At 39.4% G+C, this 17497-nt stretch overlaps 1 protein-coding gene across 1 annotated transcript; it reads right to left on the bottom strand.

Annotated features, from left to right (window-relative positions):
- Positions 1–100: 100 nt before the first annotated feature.
- On the bottom strand, positions 101–9815 carry TMEM184C (transmembrane protein 184C). Its single transcript, XM_057369176.1, has 10 exons — positions 9539–9815; positions 7644–7774; positions 7511–7547; positions 6566–6771; positions 5630–5704; positions 4792–4885; positions 3734–3846; positions 2963–3062; positions 2333–2504; positions 101–1904 (listed from the first exon to the last, which is right to left on the bottom strand). The coding sequence occupies exons 1-10, from the start codon at positions 9653–9655 to the stop codon at positions 1612–1614; spliced, it is 1338 nt and encodes a 445-aa protein (XP_057225159.1). The 5' UTR covers positions 9656–9815; the 3' UTR covers positions 101–1611.
- Between the last annotated feature and the right edge of the window lie 7682 nt (positions 9816–17497).

Below are 17497 nucleotides of genomic sequence, written 5' to 3'. Positions count from 1 at the left end.
AGTTCTACTTAAAATCCTCTTCTTACATGAGGACAATTGTAGTCACGTGTCATTCACACTCTTAAGTTACTGTAGCAGTAAATCAAAGTGATAGAAGGTGAACAGTTTAAATAAAATCTTTAATTGCTTATTTACAACAAAGGCAATGAGTTGGCAAATTGAAAATCATGATTTTCACTTTCTCACTAACTTCAGATACAGGAAGTACATACTCAGCTATAAAATATGCAGCCTAGTGAGTAAGGCGCAATATTTACATCACACTAGTACTGCAAAAAAAGCACTTAAGATGAATCTACTGACAGCCAGAAGTTAAACGTTTATCCTGGAAATGCTAACAATGCTGAAAAAGAAACTAAGATCTTGTAATTTAAAAAGCAGTGCTCTACTGGTTTGGTTGTTTTTTGTCAGATTGCAAACATGCAATAATAGTAAAAAACTGATAATGGGATAAAAACAATACCCCTCTGACACGGTCAGTTTTTGGAAAATAACATTTTGATACAAGTGTACTGCTTCTTGGGCTGAAATCTAGGCCTAGTAACTCCAGTATTAGAGTAGCTACATAGTTTCACCTCAGCAAAGGTCTCCTCTGGGGGAAAAAAACCAGCTATTGCATTTCAATCCAGGCTATACTAGAAGCATAACACAATCACACACAGACACAAATTTAAGAATACAAATTACTACAGACACAAGATACCCTGCTTTAACAGCTTAAAAAAAACTTAAGTGTTAAAGAACTTATTGCAGCCCAAAATAAAGAAATCAGTTTTGTTTTCTACTTCCTTTTGATATCCTTCATTCCCTCCCCCTCCATGTATTTTTATTATTCTTATTGTAGAAGGATAGGGAAAAGAATAGTCAAGTTAAAGAAATAATCCAAAACTCACCATCCTGGCTGTCTCTTCTGAATATAAAAGACTTACAAACTATGAGCTTCAAGGACAACAGATACACCAACCATCTGATCTGAGCATGGAATTTGRTAGCACAGCCTGTAGGGAATGTTTTCTTTGTAGAGGTTCTTTACTGATGCTCTGCAGTAACCGTCTTCATGAAGGGACTTGATTTAGCTACATAGGAATGGGAAGAAGGTGGCATCTGTACAGAAGTTACCRTTTCACCCACACTCCATTCAGCACAGGGTATGGAAGTTAACTGTCATTAAGACAAGCAAAATCAACACAAAGTTTTTGCTACTGCCTTCCTTAAATTACATTCTTGAAATTAAGCTTTCCCACTGCTAGTTATAGTTGCACTTCATTTTTATACGAGCAGAGGACTTTTTCAAATGCTTCTTTTGCACTAATGAAATTCAGTGTAATTTTGATATGATGTGGAAGCGTTTAGCAGTTTAAGGAGATGATGCTTAAATTTATGCAGAAACCTTTACAGTGTGCGTGTTTCATATCCATGGGGTACTCACAGATGCTCACATCCACTACAGATTCTGAATTCAGATGCCAGTTACAGCCATATCATATCCTCTTCCTGTCCACACAGCAGCTTTCCCAAGCTTTTCAACTTTCATCCTTAATAGTAAAYGTTAACAGGACACGTGTGGCAATCATGTAATAACTCCTTGACACATTCAAAGAAAAGGTGAGTTTAACTTTTATCCAAAGTTTTCTCTGATAAGTTGTTCTCTAGTTCTGGTGATTCCTCAGCATCCTGACTAGYAGAAGGRTTAAAAATCCCATCGACTGCRGGGACTGTCGTCGGYGTTGTGAGGGGKGTCACAGTGTGTCCAAACCCCTGATAGTGACCCATGGGTGAAGAYGGCATTGAAGAAGCATCAGAAATTGGGTCTTGAGTAGATGAAGACAGTAAACTTGTATGCTCATTTTGTTCATGATCCTCAGCAAAAAACATTTTTCTTGGCTGGCCCAAAACTGTCCTTCCTAAAATTATGCCAAATGGAAATATGTTTTAATCCTTCCAACACTACACCAGTCTTTGAACACATGAACTCTAAAACAGTCATGTTAAATTAGAAGATGAGCCTTGGTTTTGTATTGGTTTTAAATAGGCATTGTTAGTTTTAATAAATAAAAGGATGTCTTTCCATTTAAGAGAAAAACAAAGTACATTYCTCTGTTTACACACCCAAAGCTTTTAAAAAGAAAAATTAAAAACTAGACTCTAAATCAGCCAGGAGTAGTGGACAGAGCAAAGTGCCATATAAACCATGAAATCCTCTAGGGATGCAGCTGCCACTAATTTGGGAATAGAGTGTTCTCTGGATACTATAAAGGTGGGCAATAGTGTGACCTGAAGCTGGAAACACACATGCTGTTGAGAGATTGTACAAATCTTGTCTGTTACTTACCAACATTTCGAACCTGTTCAGATATATCTGCCCTTAGATCAGAAATATCCCACATTGCAAGGAAGGAGTCAAAGCATGAGCCTTCTTCAGCTTCTTGAACATAAGGTTTATAGGAAAAACTGTAGTGATGTGCAATAGCAGCCAGAAACATCTCCACACAAATGATAAAATCCTGCAATGACAGAGACAAAGACTTAATCATTCGTAATTGGAGAAAAACAGCTCTGGGTTTCTTCTACAAYTGAGAGGCTGCAATTACCCTGAGACACTGACACTGGCAACTTTTCCACCAGGATATTCTTGGCAGCCTTCAGAGAGCCATACATACAGGACTTGCTTTAAATGGATATTTAACAAGCAGCAGCTCTACAATGAATACCTGCAARAAGAAATGTAAGGCTATCCAGACGTATTTAACCAGGTCACCTCCCTTCCTCCTAATACGTGGATGTAGAAGTGTTGAGTGTAAAACTCACATAGGGTGACTGCCTGAAACTTAGCCCAACTTACAATAAATCCGTACTAATCAAGTCTGTGTTAAATACCATGAGTATGATAATATTTGCTTGAGATCAGCTATGTCATCTTACATATAACCATTCTTCTCCAGAAATAACCATCTGCTCCTACCTGCAAACCTGTAGCCACAGCTTCCACACTCTTCCATTCCCAGGTGTGTTTCTCAGAAATAACACCAACTTTCACCAGCAATGCAATGAGCACAGCCTGCCTAAAAAGATAATTTAGTAGTTGCACTATTAGTATTGTAACAGTAGTGCCAAAACTCTGCAAGCAARTCTGGTCTTACATACACATAGGAAGAATCTTACAAAATACCTTTCTGTTTATATACTTAGCTTTTAAGAGGAGGAAAGAAACTTAACAAGAGATGTCATTCATCCATGACCCTAAAGGCCARCAGAACCAACAAAGGAACAACCAGAGGAGAGTTTGTTGTTCCAGTCAGTCATTAGAACAAGTTGCTTCTCTTTCAGGATCTTGCTGCAGCTCACAGAGTAATGCTCTGATAGTCAAATACACTCACTCATTAGCGGCTAAGTGTGAACAATGCTTAAATACCAATTTTTAGTTAAATTGCAGAAATTTTGTTTCGAAAAAGTAATTATTTTACTTTAAAAAAAGTTTTGAAATAACTGCAAGTGAAGGATCTAAAGCTTTATTCTTGAGAATGACCTTACAAAACAGCAAGTCTGAAAAATAATCATAAGTGAACAAGACTGCTCTCTACAACATATTAGTACCCTCTTCCCCTCACTGCAGCTCACTAACATTATGGGCAGATTTTTTAAGGCCTCTAACCTCAGTAAAATAATCCAGCCTTTTTAGCTCTTTTACAATCCACCCTGACAGCAAGAAGTAACRAGCAAATAATTCACTTACCAGAAAGAAACAAAAACTACCATCTTCACGCAAAGGAACTTGCCAACAGGCTGGATAGGGTTCAGTTCCTCACGCAGTACTTTATAAAACAGCACCAGACAATACATGGCAAACTGACAAGGAAAAGAAAATGAATGAAAGCTTTCAAAGCCTTGTTTATTTTGTGAGGAGGTTGTTTTAACTACATTSCTAGAGTTAAAATATGCATCACAGTATGATACAAACTTAAAAAGTTATCTATTTAAAATAAAAAAGACTTCGGATTTATGGAATATTTGCCTTTCTTTTTTAAAGCATTTTTTTTTATTCTTGAAATTCCAATCATTTCAACCAGGACACAGAAGTTCATGCTGCTGCTGGGACTGTTGTCACAGCAGAAAGCAATTACAGCTTCCTCTGTGACAGCCACCCATCAAATACAGGGATGGCAGTAAGAGAAGGACAGAATTTCCAAATGATCCCAGTTGTCATGCTGTTCTGACTCCTGTTGCTCTTGCCAAAAGAAGTAAAATTAATCTGTGACCTCCAAAGTGAACCTTTCAATTTTAGGGGCTGACATCRTACCCTGACATTGTCTGACAGCTGACCCAACAAGAAAAGGTATAGGGCAGGCCAGAATCTCAGCACAGCACACACCATTTTCATTTTTTTTCCTGTGAATCTTAGTAGCAGCTTTTTAACACAGAAKTTTTAACATTGATTCTTTGTATGTGTGCTGGGAGGAAGCTATGGAGGCAAGTGCAGTTCATCTCTTCTRGACAGGGGCAAGTCTGCAGCTCTAATGCCTGGGCCATACCTCACCCATCAAATAAATTGGGATAGAAAGGTGCTTCTTTACAGAGTTTCATAGTAAAAATAATACAAGTTTTAGATTATCTGGTTTTACAGTGTTTTTCATAACATTTAACAGACAGCAATTTTGACACACAACAGATAATATTCTACCTGTAAGAATGACCAGACATTAACACCATCACTGCCAACAGTTCACATGCAAGATTCACATAATATTAATATGATGCATTTAAAGAGCAGAAAGATGTACTCCTGATACTCACCAGCTGTGACATGTTGTTRAGTATAACCAGGTAAGTCCATGCATTGTTGAAGCTGAAGTTTCCTTCATCATACACTCCCACTAGTTCACAAATTCTGGAAGAATTTTTAGAGTTGATCACAATATAGCAACAGATCACTTCCCTTAAATGCTACATCTTCATCACATCAATCAACTCCTAGAATTCAAAACCTCTTTTGGTACTTAAATATGGGCACTCGAGGTCTGCACAACAACCAGTTTTCAATAGSATATATATATATTTATATGAATACTCATTGTGAGTAGCAACTTTTTCCACAGCCCCACAGAATTAACAGTAATGACCATCAATGCAAAGCTCATGAAATTAGGCTTTCAGCATCAGCATGCCTAACTGCCTACTGTTCCTTTAAACCACAAGCTATATTATGTGTATGAAGGCACACAGTCAAGYTTGTCACATGCAAAGCTTAAAAAAAAGCTTAAAAGTTAAATGAAATCTGTCTTTAAAAATACTCAATTGTTGAARTCAATGAAAATAAGGAGGAAAAGAGAAACTAAAAATTAAGAGATCATAAAGATGCGTTTCCCTCCCTAAAAGTACTTTACATTCGCTCCCAATGATTTCAGAAGCTGGCATTAAGTATTCATTATTTCAATTCTGCAAATAGTCATTTGCTAYAGAGAATTCATAAAGAAATCATAGGCTGACTCAAATTGTTGGGATCCATTTAGCACGTAACACAAGTCTGCTTTCAAACTGCCTTGATTCAATACAAAGGGCATGAAAATTCTTTCCAGTGTAACTCAGAATTAYATCCTGAAGTTCAGTATTAATTATTTATCAGTGTACTTACAAAGCAATAATGGTAGTAAATGGTCTGACAACAGTGTACTGCAAAACACCCAGTTTACATCTAAATAATAAAACTCTGTAAGAGAAACACAAAACTCATTGTATAATGATTTAAATACAATTTGCTAATAGAAGATTCCTATTCTGAGTAGACTCACTAGGTCTTTTTCTTTTATGGTAATTTGAACTTCTGCATCCAGGCCTTCAGATTTACAGTATACAGTGTACACAAAATGCATAMAAGAGCTGGACTTTTACAGACACATTACAGGAAATACACAATGATTCACTTATCTTAGCCGTGAAAAGTGTCTGGCTGGGCTTAACAAAGAGAATGCAATTTTTGCTATATTTGAAGATGTTTAAGAAAAACTAAGAATTTACGTGCAAGAGACTTTAAAATGAGGATTGGTTTAATCACTGTTAAAATCACCAAAGCCCTCTGCCCACTATGGCAAACTGTATAAAGAAGCTGTAATCACTGAAGCCCACCTTCCCTTCCCCTTACCCCAAACAGCCTTATCAAAATCTCCTAAGACAGAGATTTTATCAATTTCAGCATTCAGAAATAAGTAGTTTTGGTGCATAAGTCCTTTCATCATTCACCTGATTAAAAATAACAGGCTACCTGGTCTACTCCCAATTCCACATGAGGTTTTTGGCAAATATTTTATGATAGCAAAAGAAGCAAATTCCAGGGGACTTTTTCAAAATTTTAAAAAAGTTTCCTTCAGCACCCCCTGAATCAATCTATGCATGTTAATACTAAGTCCAATTCACAGGATGTTTTACAGCTCGATGATAACATGTCCACAGCTGCTTTCTGCAGAGGTTCATATCTGATCAAACATGTACAAACCATAAACTATGCTAAATATGAAAACAGAATGTAACAGCCTATACAGCCTAAAGCTCCAAGATGTCATCATATACTCACTCTCCCATAGCCCACGACGGACAGCAGCASAGAGGGGGCAGATGCCTCTGCTGATCTTTCGCCTCTATTATTAACACGAGGTTTGGGTACCGGTTGGTTAAGTAATTTGAAAGAAAAACCATAAAGTTATAGATGACATAAGCTTCATAGCATTCTCGACATGTATCCACATAAATTGCAATCTTGGGGTATTTCAAAGCTATCCACTGCAAGAAGAGAGGTACACAAAATGTTACGTGCAAGAAAGACAAAAGGGATCCCAACGACAACACTGGCTCAGCAAGCACTGATCAAACWGGGCTGGGAGCACTGGGCTACTGAGAGCATTGCTACAGCTACAACRTAACGTTCTGTAAAAACACACACAGAACTTCACACTGCACTTGGGGYAGACAACTCTCTAAAGCAGAATTTCAGACCAAAAAGGGATTTTTTTTAGTGAAACTGTGGTTATGGATCAGCTGTCAAAACTCTCAGTTCCTGAGTATCACACTGTTGTTGCACTATACAAAGAATACTATCCTTCRCCCCCTGAAGCAAAGAGGAATAATTTCATCACTAAGCATATCTTGGGAAAGAGTTTTAGTTGTAAGCCTAACTTGAGTAAGAAAGGTACAGCACTGAATTTTGTGTCAGTTCTTGGATCAGTCTGGYTTCCACTTCTGCTATTAAGATGGAAGGACCAAAAGCAAGTTCTGGTCATACCTGCTTCCACATCTGTCACAAAGATACTCAAGGACACGGTTAAGAAAGRTTAGCAAAACAACCCCAAATCTCCACAAGAAGAATGTAATATGACTAGAACTRTGCTTCTGACACACTGCATAAACAGGACTGCCCAGAAGTTTCTAGGACTACCACAGCACAGTTTCTGTGACACTGTTTYCCCTCACTCCCACAGCAAACAGAACTTGATTGAGCTGTTAACAGTAAGAGAACACTTACACTGTCTAAACTGTAAATCGGCACCATCCACAGAATCCTGTTAAATTAACAAAAGAACATTTTATATTACTAGAAGCATTTTTAGTCTGAATTAAATCCAACATTTGTACATAGGTAAAATGTGAAATATTACCTTATTATTGGTTTCTGTAATTCAGGTTGAGTATAATGGACTAAGTGTTGTAGTATCCCCCAGAGAGATATTGGTATAGTCATTAGTAGAAATATCCCAGCGATAAACCATGCCTTGGTATGAATTCCAACCTTGCAAGATCAAAGTTTCAGTCTTAATACTTTAAAGTATTTCAAGTACACAAAACATTATATAAAAACAGAGTAATGCCCACTATTTAATTTAGTGAAACTCCCAAAGGATTCCTTGCTCTAGGTCTGGAACTTGTCTCAATTCTGTGCTGCATTATAAAGCTCCTGAAAGCCTATGGATTTAAAGACCTTTTCGCTTTAAAATCAAGTTCCAAATAGTAATCAATGAATTKCATTTAACAAACTGAAATAGATATGCACATATGTACATAAAACCGCAACGTCTGCTAAAACACAGGGCTGAAAWTTTAAACCAAAGCTCTCTGAAAATCAACTAATATTCCTAAATACAAAAACTGAGAAACTYTATCAGACTCTTCAGTTTCTTTTGATGAGAATCTCTTCGCTAATCCCCTACTTTACATCAACATCCCATGTCTTCTGTTGCTTTCCAGTTTTGCTTCTGATTAGTTTCTCCACAAGTATCAGACTTAATGGTATATAGTTTGATATGATATCAACACGCATTATGATGAATATGCATTATGCATCAGAATAGGATTTCAAACCTGAAAATTTTAAACACATTCAGGACAGATCTTACTGTCATTAGGTCCTGAAAATTATACCCTCAAAAAGCTTACCTCAGGGGCAAAAACCTCTATCACATTGAGCAATATGCATATTTTAAGGTTAAAATKTTACTTCTTGTTAGAGAAGCAATGTGATCATATGTGTGTGTAATTCACACACAGCTGTAACGGTACCACCAGCATGAAAGAGGGGCTTCTCTATCCATAGAGATATTCTACTAAATTCTGTCTGATCAGACAGGAATACCTTTATCAACACCAGCATTACTACTAAGTTTCAAAACCGAAGTTCTGGGATGAACTTAGGGAAGAGGCAAGCTCTTCCTGGTGGCACTGAGCAACAGGACAAGAGGCAATGGCAGAAACTGATGCACAGGACGATGCACCTGAACATTAAGGAAGAACTTCTTTACTGTGCAGTGACCAAGCACTGGAACACATTGTCTAGAGAAGGTGTGGAGCCTAAGACATTCAAGAACCTGGATGCAATCCTGTGCCATGTGTTCTGGGATGGCCCTGCTGGAGCAGTACAGTTGGACCAGATAATCCACTGCAGTTCCTTCCAACTTGACCCGCTCTGAGACTCTTTACTGACTCAGGTTTCTTCGGAATTGTACCAACTGTTCAAGCACCAACTATAACGGAAATAGAAAGGTAAAGACACACTGCCCTGTTCCAGTGCACTTCACTGGGGCTTTAGCAGCAGGACAAATGTGTGCAGAAGCACCATGGCACTTCTCCAGCCTCTCCTCTCATGGAATACGTCAGGCTGGAAGGGACCACAGTGGGTCATCTGGTCCAACCTCGCTGCTCAAGCAGAGTCATTCCCAGAGCAAACAGCACAGGATTGTGTCCAGATGGTCCTTGAATATCTCCAGCGGGGGAGACTCCACATCCTGTCTGGTCAATCTGTTCAATCTGTGCGCGGTCACTGCACAATAGAGAAGTTCTTCCTCATGTTCAGGTGGAACTTCCTGGGCATCAGTTTCTGCCCTTGCCTCTTGTCCTGTTGCTTGYCACCACTGAGCAGAGCGTGGACACATCCCCTTGGCACCCCCGCCTTTAGACACTTATAGGTTCATGAGGTGACACATTTCCCCGCCAGATCCCTGCCCGGGGCCGAGCCCGCTGCCAGCGGCCCCGGCGGAGCGCCCCGGGTCGCATCCCTCACCTCCAGCTTCTGCAGCTCCCACACGCAGAGCGGCACCACCACCAGCAGCCCCACGATGTAMAGCAGCACCACGAGCGGCCGGATCCATCGCCGCCAGTTCCCGCAGGTGCACGGCATGGCCGCGGCGCCGCCGCCGGCGCTCCTCGCACCGACCTCAGCGGGCCGGCAGCCCCCGCGGGGCGCGCATCACCGGCGGGACCGCCGCCCCGGCTCCGTATCCCGGCTGGGCTCCGTAACCCGGCTCGGCCCGGTCCCGCCCCGGCGCTCCCAGCCCTGCCCTGCCCTGCCCTGCCCCGTTCACGCCCCCGCGGCGCTTCCGCCCGGCCGCTTCCGGCCGCCCCGCCCCGCCCCCCGCCCTCGCTGATTGGCTCTCCGCCCTGTCCATCCCCGATGCCCCGCCCACCGGAGCCGCTCAGGGGAGCCGGGACCCCCCCCCGCTCTGGGAGGGTTGGTGTGTTCCAGCCGCACCCCCCCGCTCCCGGCAGTGGTCTGTGCCGCGCGGGGAAGCGTTCCCCAAGCGGCGGGAGCTGAGGGAATTSGCGACCGGGAATAGGCGGGAATGGCAGGAATGCCGGCTAAAGCAGAGACAACTGCTCTAAGTTCACTGCTGAGCAAAGCCCCTGCCCTCAAACGCCTCCCCCGGGAGCAGYCCGGGGTGAGCAATCTGCTGGAGAGCCGCCCCTCACAGTGCCGGGAGTGGGTTGCGACGTAGTTGAGATCTGAAGATTCCAAGCGGGCACACCAGTAATGTAAAGTAATGCAAAATAGKTGTTGCACTTCAACTCTTTGTTGAACATTTAATTTTGTGTTCTGGAGTTGCTGTGTGAAAGTTGCTAAATTGCCGGCTAAGCCCGTAGTAATCACTGGCAAAGCAGAGGCCCTGTGGTGTGAGGAACTAAATTAAGACCGCAGGTGATGACACTGCCAAATGTCCAAGGAACTACAGCTCCAAATTCAYGGAAGGAGGGAAATGCAGACTTTTTACTTTGAGGCATCACTAAAACGTTAGCTGGATAAAACCCCATGAATGAAGAGGTACTAAGGAAAAGGATTCCTATTTTTGAGAAAAGGTTGTAATTGGCATGGAAGGGAAGGGGTCAGTGTCCCAAGTGTTGGGTTGTTTGTCAGTGAACTAACAGCACTATGTGGCGCTAATTCCGTCACCAGAACACACATAATCTTCTTTGTTTTCAGCAAAAAGCTACTTGTGAAATATTGGTAAAACCAAACCGGCAAAGTTCCATCTTCACTATTAAGCCTTCTAATACTAGAGGAAAGAGTAACAAAGCTACTCCCCAGAACTTGGAGATAACATCTTAGTAACAGAGTAGTAATGCTGGTGTTCATAAAGGTATTCCTGTCTGATCAGACAGAATTTAGTAGAATATCTCTATGGATAGAGAAGCCCCTCTTTCATGCTGGTGGTACCATAACAGCTGTGTGTGAATTGCACACACATATGATCACATTGCTTCCCTAACAAGAAGTAAAATTTTAACCTTAAAACATACATATTGTTCAATGCTACTCCAGTAGCATTCTCTGCTACTGGAAAGCCTGATGTGAGTTATTGCTGATGTCAATCATTATGTACATTCTGCTCTCATGAATTTCAAATTTATTTAAAAGAGTTATGTTGAAACATAATAAACTGGCATTATTCCTTAGCATATGGAACCCTATAAATRATTTACTAAATTAAAATGGCAAAGAAAATAGAGTATTTTATAATTGTGGTTGGAAAACCATGTGGTATTTATTATTAATGRATTATATTTTAATTTATATGCCATTTGTTTCATAGATTTCATAATTTTTTGTTCTTACTTTTTGTTATGCAAGTGCAGTTGCATGGTGATAACTGGGCTGTCCCTCTTGCCTGATCATCATTTCCCTGTGAGGTGGACAGTAAAGATTAAATTCAAATTCTCATACAGTGAAAAATCACAGATTTCCCCTCAYTTATGGTGGTCTTACATTCAGCTTTTTGGTATCACATCCAACAGTATATACCTCATTAGTTCACAGTCCACTCTGGTGCTTGCTCACACCACCAACCTTTTCAGTGCATTTTTATTTCATTTTATTAAAACTTAATGAGAGTTAAAAACTCAGTTTAATTTMTTTTTTCCTTTTCATCATTAATTCTCTGTCAGAGGTCTGCCATCASTTCTAAGAAATCRWTCTTTGTCACRGAAATGCTGCCACTACATTCTGATWACTTCCTTGTTTCTTTTGCRGGTGATCATGGAAGCGAATGACTGGGTTTTGGATTTAAAAGCATCTGTAAGCAGTCATTTGGGTGGTAATTTTAGATAGAGCTTCTTTGTTTTCTTGGTCACTTGGATTTGTGCACGTTAATTAGCTGGGGGCTTGTTAGCTGCCTCCTGTCACTGGGCAGTTCAGCATCTTAAAACATGAGCTCCTCTTGCAGGGAAGGGTGTTGACAKCTATCTTTGTTTGGCAAAAAGATTTGTTCACTTATTTTATGTATGATGCCTCAAGATGTATATATTAAGGAATGTAAYAATGTCTGTTTGCAGCAAAGATTCCTGAACTCTGGCATGAAATTATTCCAGAAAATAACCTGGCCCAGTAGAGAACTAGGCAGTGTTGTTCCTTGGGTTGTACCTGCTGTTACAGTCACTGTCRGTACTTAATTAGAAATTGTTTGGGAACTGATAAAAAGCCCCTCTGCTGTCTCTTACCTTGCAGCTACAGCTTTAAAAAGCAGTATATGTACCCAGCTGGGGTTGCTAACAAAGTTGAGACTGCTGGAGCCTCTCTCTTTTGCTCCCCTTCGCAGGAGAGTATGAGAGACCTGCACATGTTCCTCAGCATTACCGGGAATGATGGATTCGCCTGTAGGTGGGGCGCAGGGACTATTTCTGTGCAGGKTTTCCTCTCAGCCAAATTAAGACGTTAGCTCTTGCAGTAACATATTGAACATGAGTGAGGCAGCAGAAGACCATGAACTTCAAAATGGGGATCCTTCTAACTGAGTTGTGATTTTTGAGCCTTTGGAAAACCACATGTTAGCAGCAGAAGATGTGTTTCTGTCATGTTCTTTTAAACACTTTAACCATGAACAAAATACCAAAAAAATATCGGRCAATAAAAATGCCCGGGAACAACTGAAACTCATTCAAGAAGAGGAAAGAAATATGTGAACCCATATGTAAAGAAGGGTCAATAGGTTTCTTCCTTCACGGGGTCGGGTTCTGCTGCAAAAGCATGCTTCCTTCTGATTATTACAGATGTTCAGCAGGCAAATGATAGAATAGGATAGGATATAGAATAGAATAGAATAGAGTAGAATAGAATAGAATAGAATAGAATAGAATAGAATAGAATAGAATAGAATAGAATAGAATAGAATAGAATAGAATAGAGGATTATTTTAGTTGGAAGGGACCTACAACAATCATCTCCCTGACAACTTCAGGGCTGACCAGAAGTTAAAGTATGTTATTAAAGGCCTTGTCCAAACATCTCTGAAACATTAGCAGGCCTRGGGCATCAATCAACCCACCAGAAATACTGTTCCAATATTTCACTGATCTCTCAATAAACAAATGCTTCCTGATGTCCAGTCTAAACTTGCCCTGATGCAGCTTTGAACCATTCCCAGCTGTCCTATCACTGGATACCAGGACRAGTAAATCCCTACTTCTCCTTCCCAGGAAGCTTTAGACAATAAGGGGGTCACCCTTCAGCCTCTATTTTTCCAAACTAGACAATTCCTGAATTCTTAGATGCTCCTSATACATATCTCCCCTGTCCTCCTTTCACCAAAAATTCAGTTTATGGAGCCTGTTAGGGATACAGCATTCCATTCAGGGGCTTGGTCCTTTAAGAAACACATTACCTCCTCTGTCCTATGGAAAATATATAAATTATGAATATGACAATAGCAGAGAGAAATACACTGAAAGGTTTTGCAGCTATTCAAAATGGTGTACTTACCTGGGAGAAAATATCTTGAAGATTTTCCGTATGGCTATCCCATATTTCACAACCCTTCATGTATGAAGTAATTTAAAAATCTCTAAATAGGGTGATMATGAAATGTGACAAAGTTAAACAGCATTTAATTTCCATTTTGTCTTGATTTTTGTCTGCTTCGACAGACAGCTCTCTGATTGTGCTGCATGCTTGACTGGCAAATCYGCTCATTAAAATGATGTAATAGATACATTTTTAATGAGTAAATATATAGTTTTATTGATTGACAAAGTACTTAGTAACATGCATARCCCTTTGCTCATATTTCCCAGGTAAAGCAGCCCAGATGAAACTGAAGTTGTTTTTTCCTATTGGCAACTGAAAACAAAAAAACAAACTACACTACTGTTCATTGTATGTTCTRCCTAAAATTGGTTAAAATTATGCATATTCAGAAGCATGGTTTTGCTTCAGATATGTATGGATCCAGTTGTAAAATCTTCTGTGTTCCTGAATTATCTCAGTTTTATTAATTGGCACATATTTCCAAATTCCTAACTTCTCTCTTTGTTGATCCATATAGGGAAAGAAGAAAAATGCATGCACTGTGGGATAACAGAAGAGTATTTATGCAGCTGTGAGTGAGGCATAGTSTGAATGCCATGGAATAGTGTGAGTACCCACTAGGATGTGCTCTCGGCCTAAAATTGAAGCCCTGGTATTTAAGAAACTGAAGTTTCAAAATTCTCAAGTGTGATGTAAACATAACTTCCATAGTATTCTCATYACTTGGAGATGGCAGAGAARTACAAAATATAGGGKTTTGTAAATAAAGGCGTGTGGTTGGTTGAATAGCCAAATTTGCCTATCATGCAACTATCCTTAGCTGGCATACTTGAAATGAGATTTTCCTAAAGGAGTATCACAGCCATGACCATATTCAATGTATTCAATATCTAACATTAGAACTTCTATAGCTGGAAATTTTTGTTGGAATGTGTGGTCTCTGTGCTAAGACATCCTGTATATATCCCATGGGCAATATATGTAACACCTTTACACAAAAAGAAATTAAATGCATTCTATAATGCATTACTGATAGTTTGGTCTTTTTGCCTATTGTGAATGTAAACATGTATCAAACAATATTCAACTAAGATTTGTGGATTTAAACTGATATATTTGATTACTGTAAAACAACACGTTTATCTATACATAAAATTCTGAAAATTGGTATGATGGGAATATTTGACACCTGGTTGCTAAAGTTTGCTGTTYGTCATTTTAATAATACTGACATGTTTTATACTTTAGCCTAAAATGGTTTCCTACATTAGAATTTTCCAGCAATTGCAACTTTATAATGGCCAACATACCCTTAAGTTGTGTATGTAGAAGGTAGGTTGAGAAGCTGTGCAAGAGAACTTAGGGAATGGTCTGTTTGAACTGTTCAAACCCAGAATGTGTACTCAGACTTGGTAGCTGGCAGTCCTTTCACACCAGCAACAATTCTTGCAGGCACTAAGAATTGTAGAATTCCTCTAGCAACCAAGGCAGAAAAAATCCTCCTATTTTTTCTTCCAGATTTTCCATCTTAAAAAACATAGCGGGAGCGTAAAATGTTAAAGATTCCTGAAATAYTTCAATGTCAGTGTTGTGCAGACAGTGCTGCCAGTGAAAGTGATTAAGTGATCTAATAAGCCTTTTTTTTCAATTTGAATGATTGTCTAACCAATGCATCAGTCTGGCACAACACTAAATATAATTTTCTCAGTCATTCCTTTCTAACATCAGACAAAAACTGAGTTTTACTGAAGGTAAGTTTTGGTCATGTTTTCTCAGTTCTTTACCCATCAGTGTTGCTAATAATCTACCTGAACTGAAAAGTAGCACTGCAAAGTTTTGTGTATACTTTGAAAAATCTTCAATCTACAGCATAAACCACTTTAAAAGAAAAAGTAATTTTTTAATTAAAATGTGTCAAAATCACAACTCTTCCTTCTGAAGAATAAGACTTCTTCTGAGAGCCATGAATTAAATTCTAGTCTGAGAGCCAGGAATTCCTCCATTYTCATTCTGTTACTGGCTCTGTTGTAGCCTATGGCAATTTATCACAATTTTTTGTGTATGTAAAATAGAAATATTTGCCCGGGGCAATATAAAGATTAATTACTTAATATTTATAAATCTTTCTGAAAATCAGCATTATGCAGATATTATGCTTATTTCTGAGCTGTGGATTCCAATCTGGGATAAGGCCCAGAAAAGGACATAAACAACTGCTGCTCAAGTCAGGTTGAATTTAGATGCCCTGGGTCAAAATTGTAGTCCWAAAAATGTTTACACATCTGCCATGAAACCCTGAAGGTTCATGAGGTTGAGTGGAAGCACAGGCATTTTTTATTATGAGTTGCATTATGTACTCCAGCCATGCTCATTCATGCTCTCAAAGGTACTTATGTSCTAATAAGACTGAGCAGCCTTGTCATTAACTCAGTAGGTGTCCAGAAATGAGGTATTCTTTTGTATGTCCCTCTGGAGAGTTCAGTCCAGTAGGTGAGCTCTSAAAATGCTAACCCCACAGTGGAAAAATGTTTCCCTTCAGACTGTAGCTCAGTGCTTAGTAGAGGCAGAAATATGGATGAGGTCCAGGTTCAATTCCCTTGTCTGTCTGAAAGATTCCACCCCCTCCTTTGGATGATGCTTTAGTCAGCAGGCAGAAGACATTGTAGAACATAGGAAGCGTTCTCACCTCTTTAATTCTACTTGCCCAAGAAAATACTCRCTTTTCACTGCCAGCATTTATGACTTGCAGTTATGCCACATTGGTGAAAAGGAAGAATTATTGTAAAATTTTACAGAAAATGCAGTAATATTCAGTTCTGGAGAAGTACGGAAATAGTTGTAAGAGCAGGGACTAGAATGCAGTGTTCTTCAGTGAGGGCCTGCTTATATTAGTCTGCTCTATGTACCACATGATGACTTTGTGGGTGCAGCAAATGCAAAAAATGTCCTCCATGCACTGTGTAAATACCCTAAACTCTGGATTCTATTATGCAGCCCAGGAAGATGAAAATCAGATGGTGTGGTACTTGGCTGTGCAGTGCTTTGTCTTCTGGATCTGTCCCAGGTTCAGCTGTAGTAATCTGTCTAATGTGATAGAAGAGACAGACTCTTCCTCCCTTTCTCTCTTGCTTTGTTCCTCTGTTTCTCTCCAGGCTTGTGGYTGGTAGTTAAAATGAACAGGTAAGAAACATAGTCTGAGCCTGATCTTTTTGTCCAGAATTCAAAGGGAAAAGTTCTTGTTATGGTAATGAAATTAGAATTGGGCTCCAATAATTGATGGAAGATTTTTTTTTGAAGTTTCCTGTATAGTAGCCATTACTTAAAACTCCTGCATTTCTGCTGTGATTTTTCAAAACTGCTATTCTTACCAACTCAATGCCTCCCTCGAGTCTTTAAWACAACTTAATAAAAAAGGAATTTTATAGTGATTTAAACTCAGATGCCCTGAGATGTGGTCTGTTAAGTGACTGAAAAGACAGCTAAAGTGAAGGGAAAAAAACAGGCTTTTCTTTCCAGAATACATGTGTGATTTTGCTTTTATGCTTGCAAGGATATGTTTAGGAAACATATTTGTAACAGCTTGTGTCTATGACTAGGCAGTCATTGTGGCACAAAATTGTAAAGGGAAAGTTTTCACTTTTTGAGAAATGTTGATAKAAAGAAACACAAGGAGTTGTAAATGAAAATGGACTTTAATCCCTGCCAACATATAAACACTGATGTGACTAAAAGATAGTCTTCATACTAAACAAATTTCTAAATATCTACAGATACATAGATAGATGACTATTARGGAAAAAAAAATCCCAGTTTTTCAATAATCAGGAAAAACCATAAACCCAAGTATTTTTTGTTCTAAAGCAGCTTTTTGTTTAAACATGATGATATTAGAGGCTTTTATTTTCTGTGCTGCAGCCTAGAAAAATCCACGAAACAGACTGAAACCCC

Source organism: Malurus melanocephalus, unplaced genomic scaffold, assembly GCF_030028575.1.
Source record: "Malurus melanocephalus ecotype Western Australia unplaced genomic scaffold, MMel_1.1 scaffold_105, whole genome shotgun sequence".
NCBI classification, from domain to species: Eukaryota; Metazoa; Chordata; class Aves; order Passeriformes; family Maluridae; genus Malurus; species Malurus melanocephalus.
Note: the sequence above shows the minus strand (reverse complement) of the source record. Positions and strands in the feature narration are given on the sequence as shown.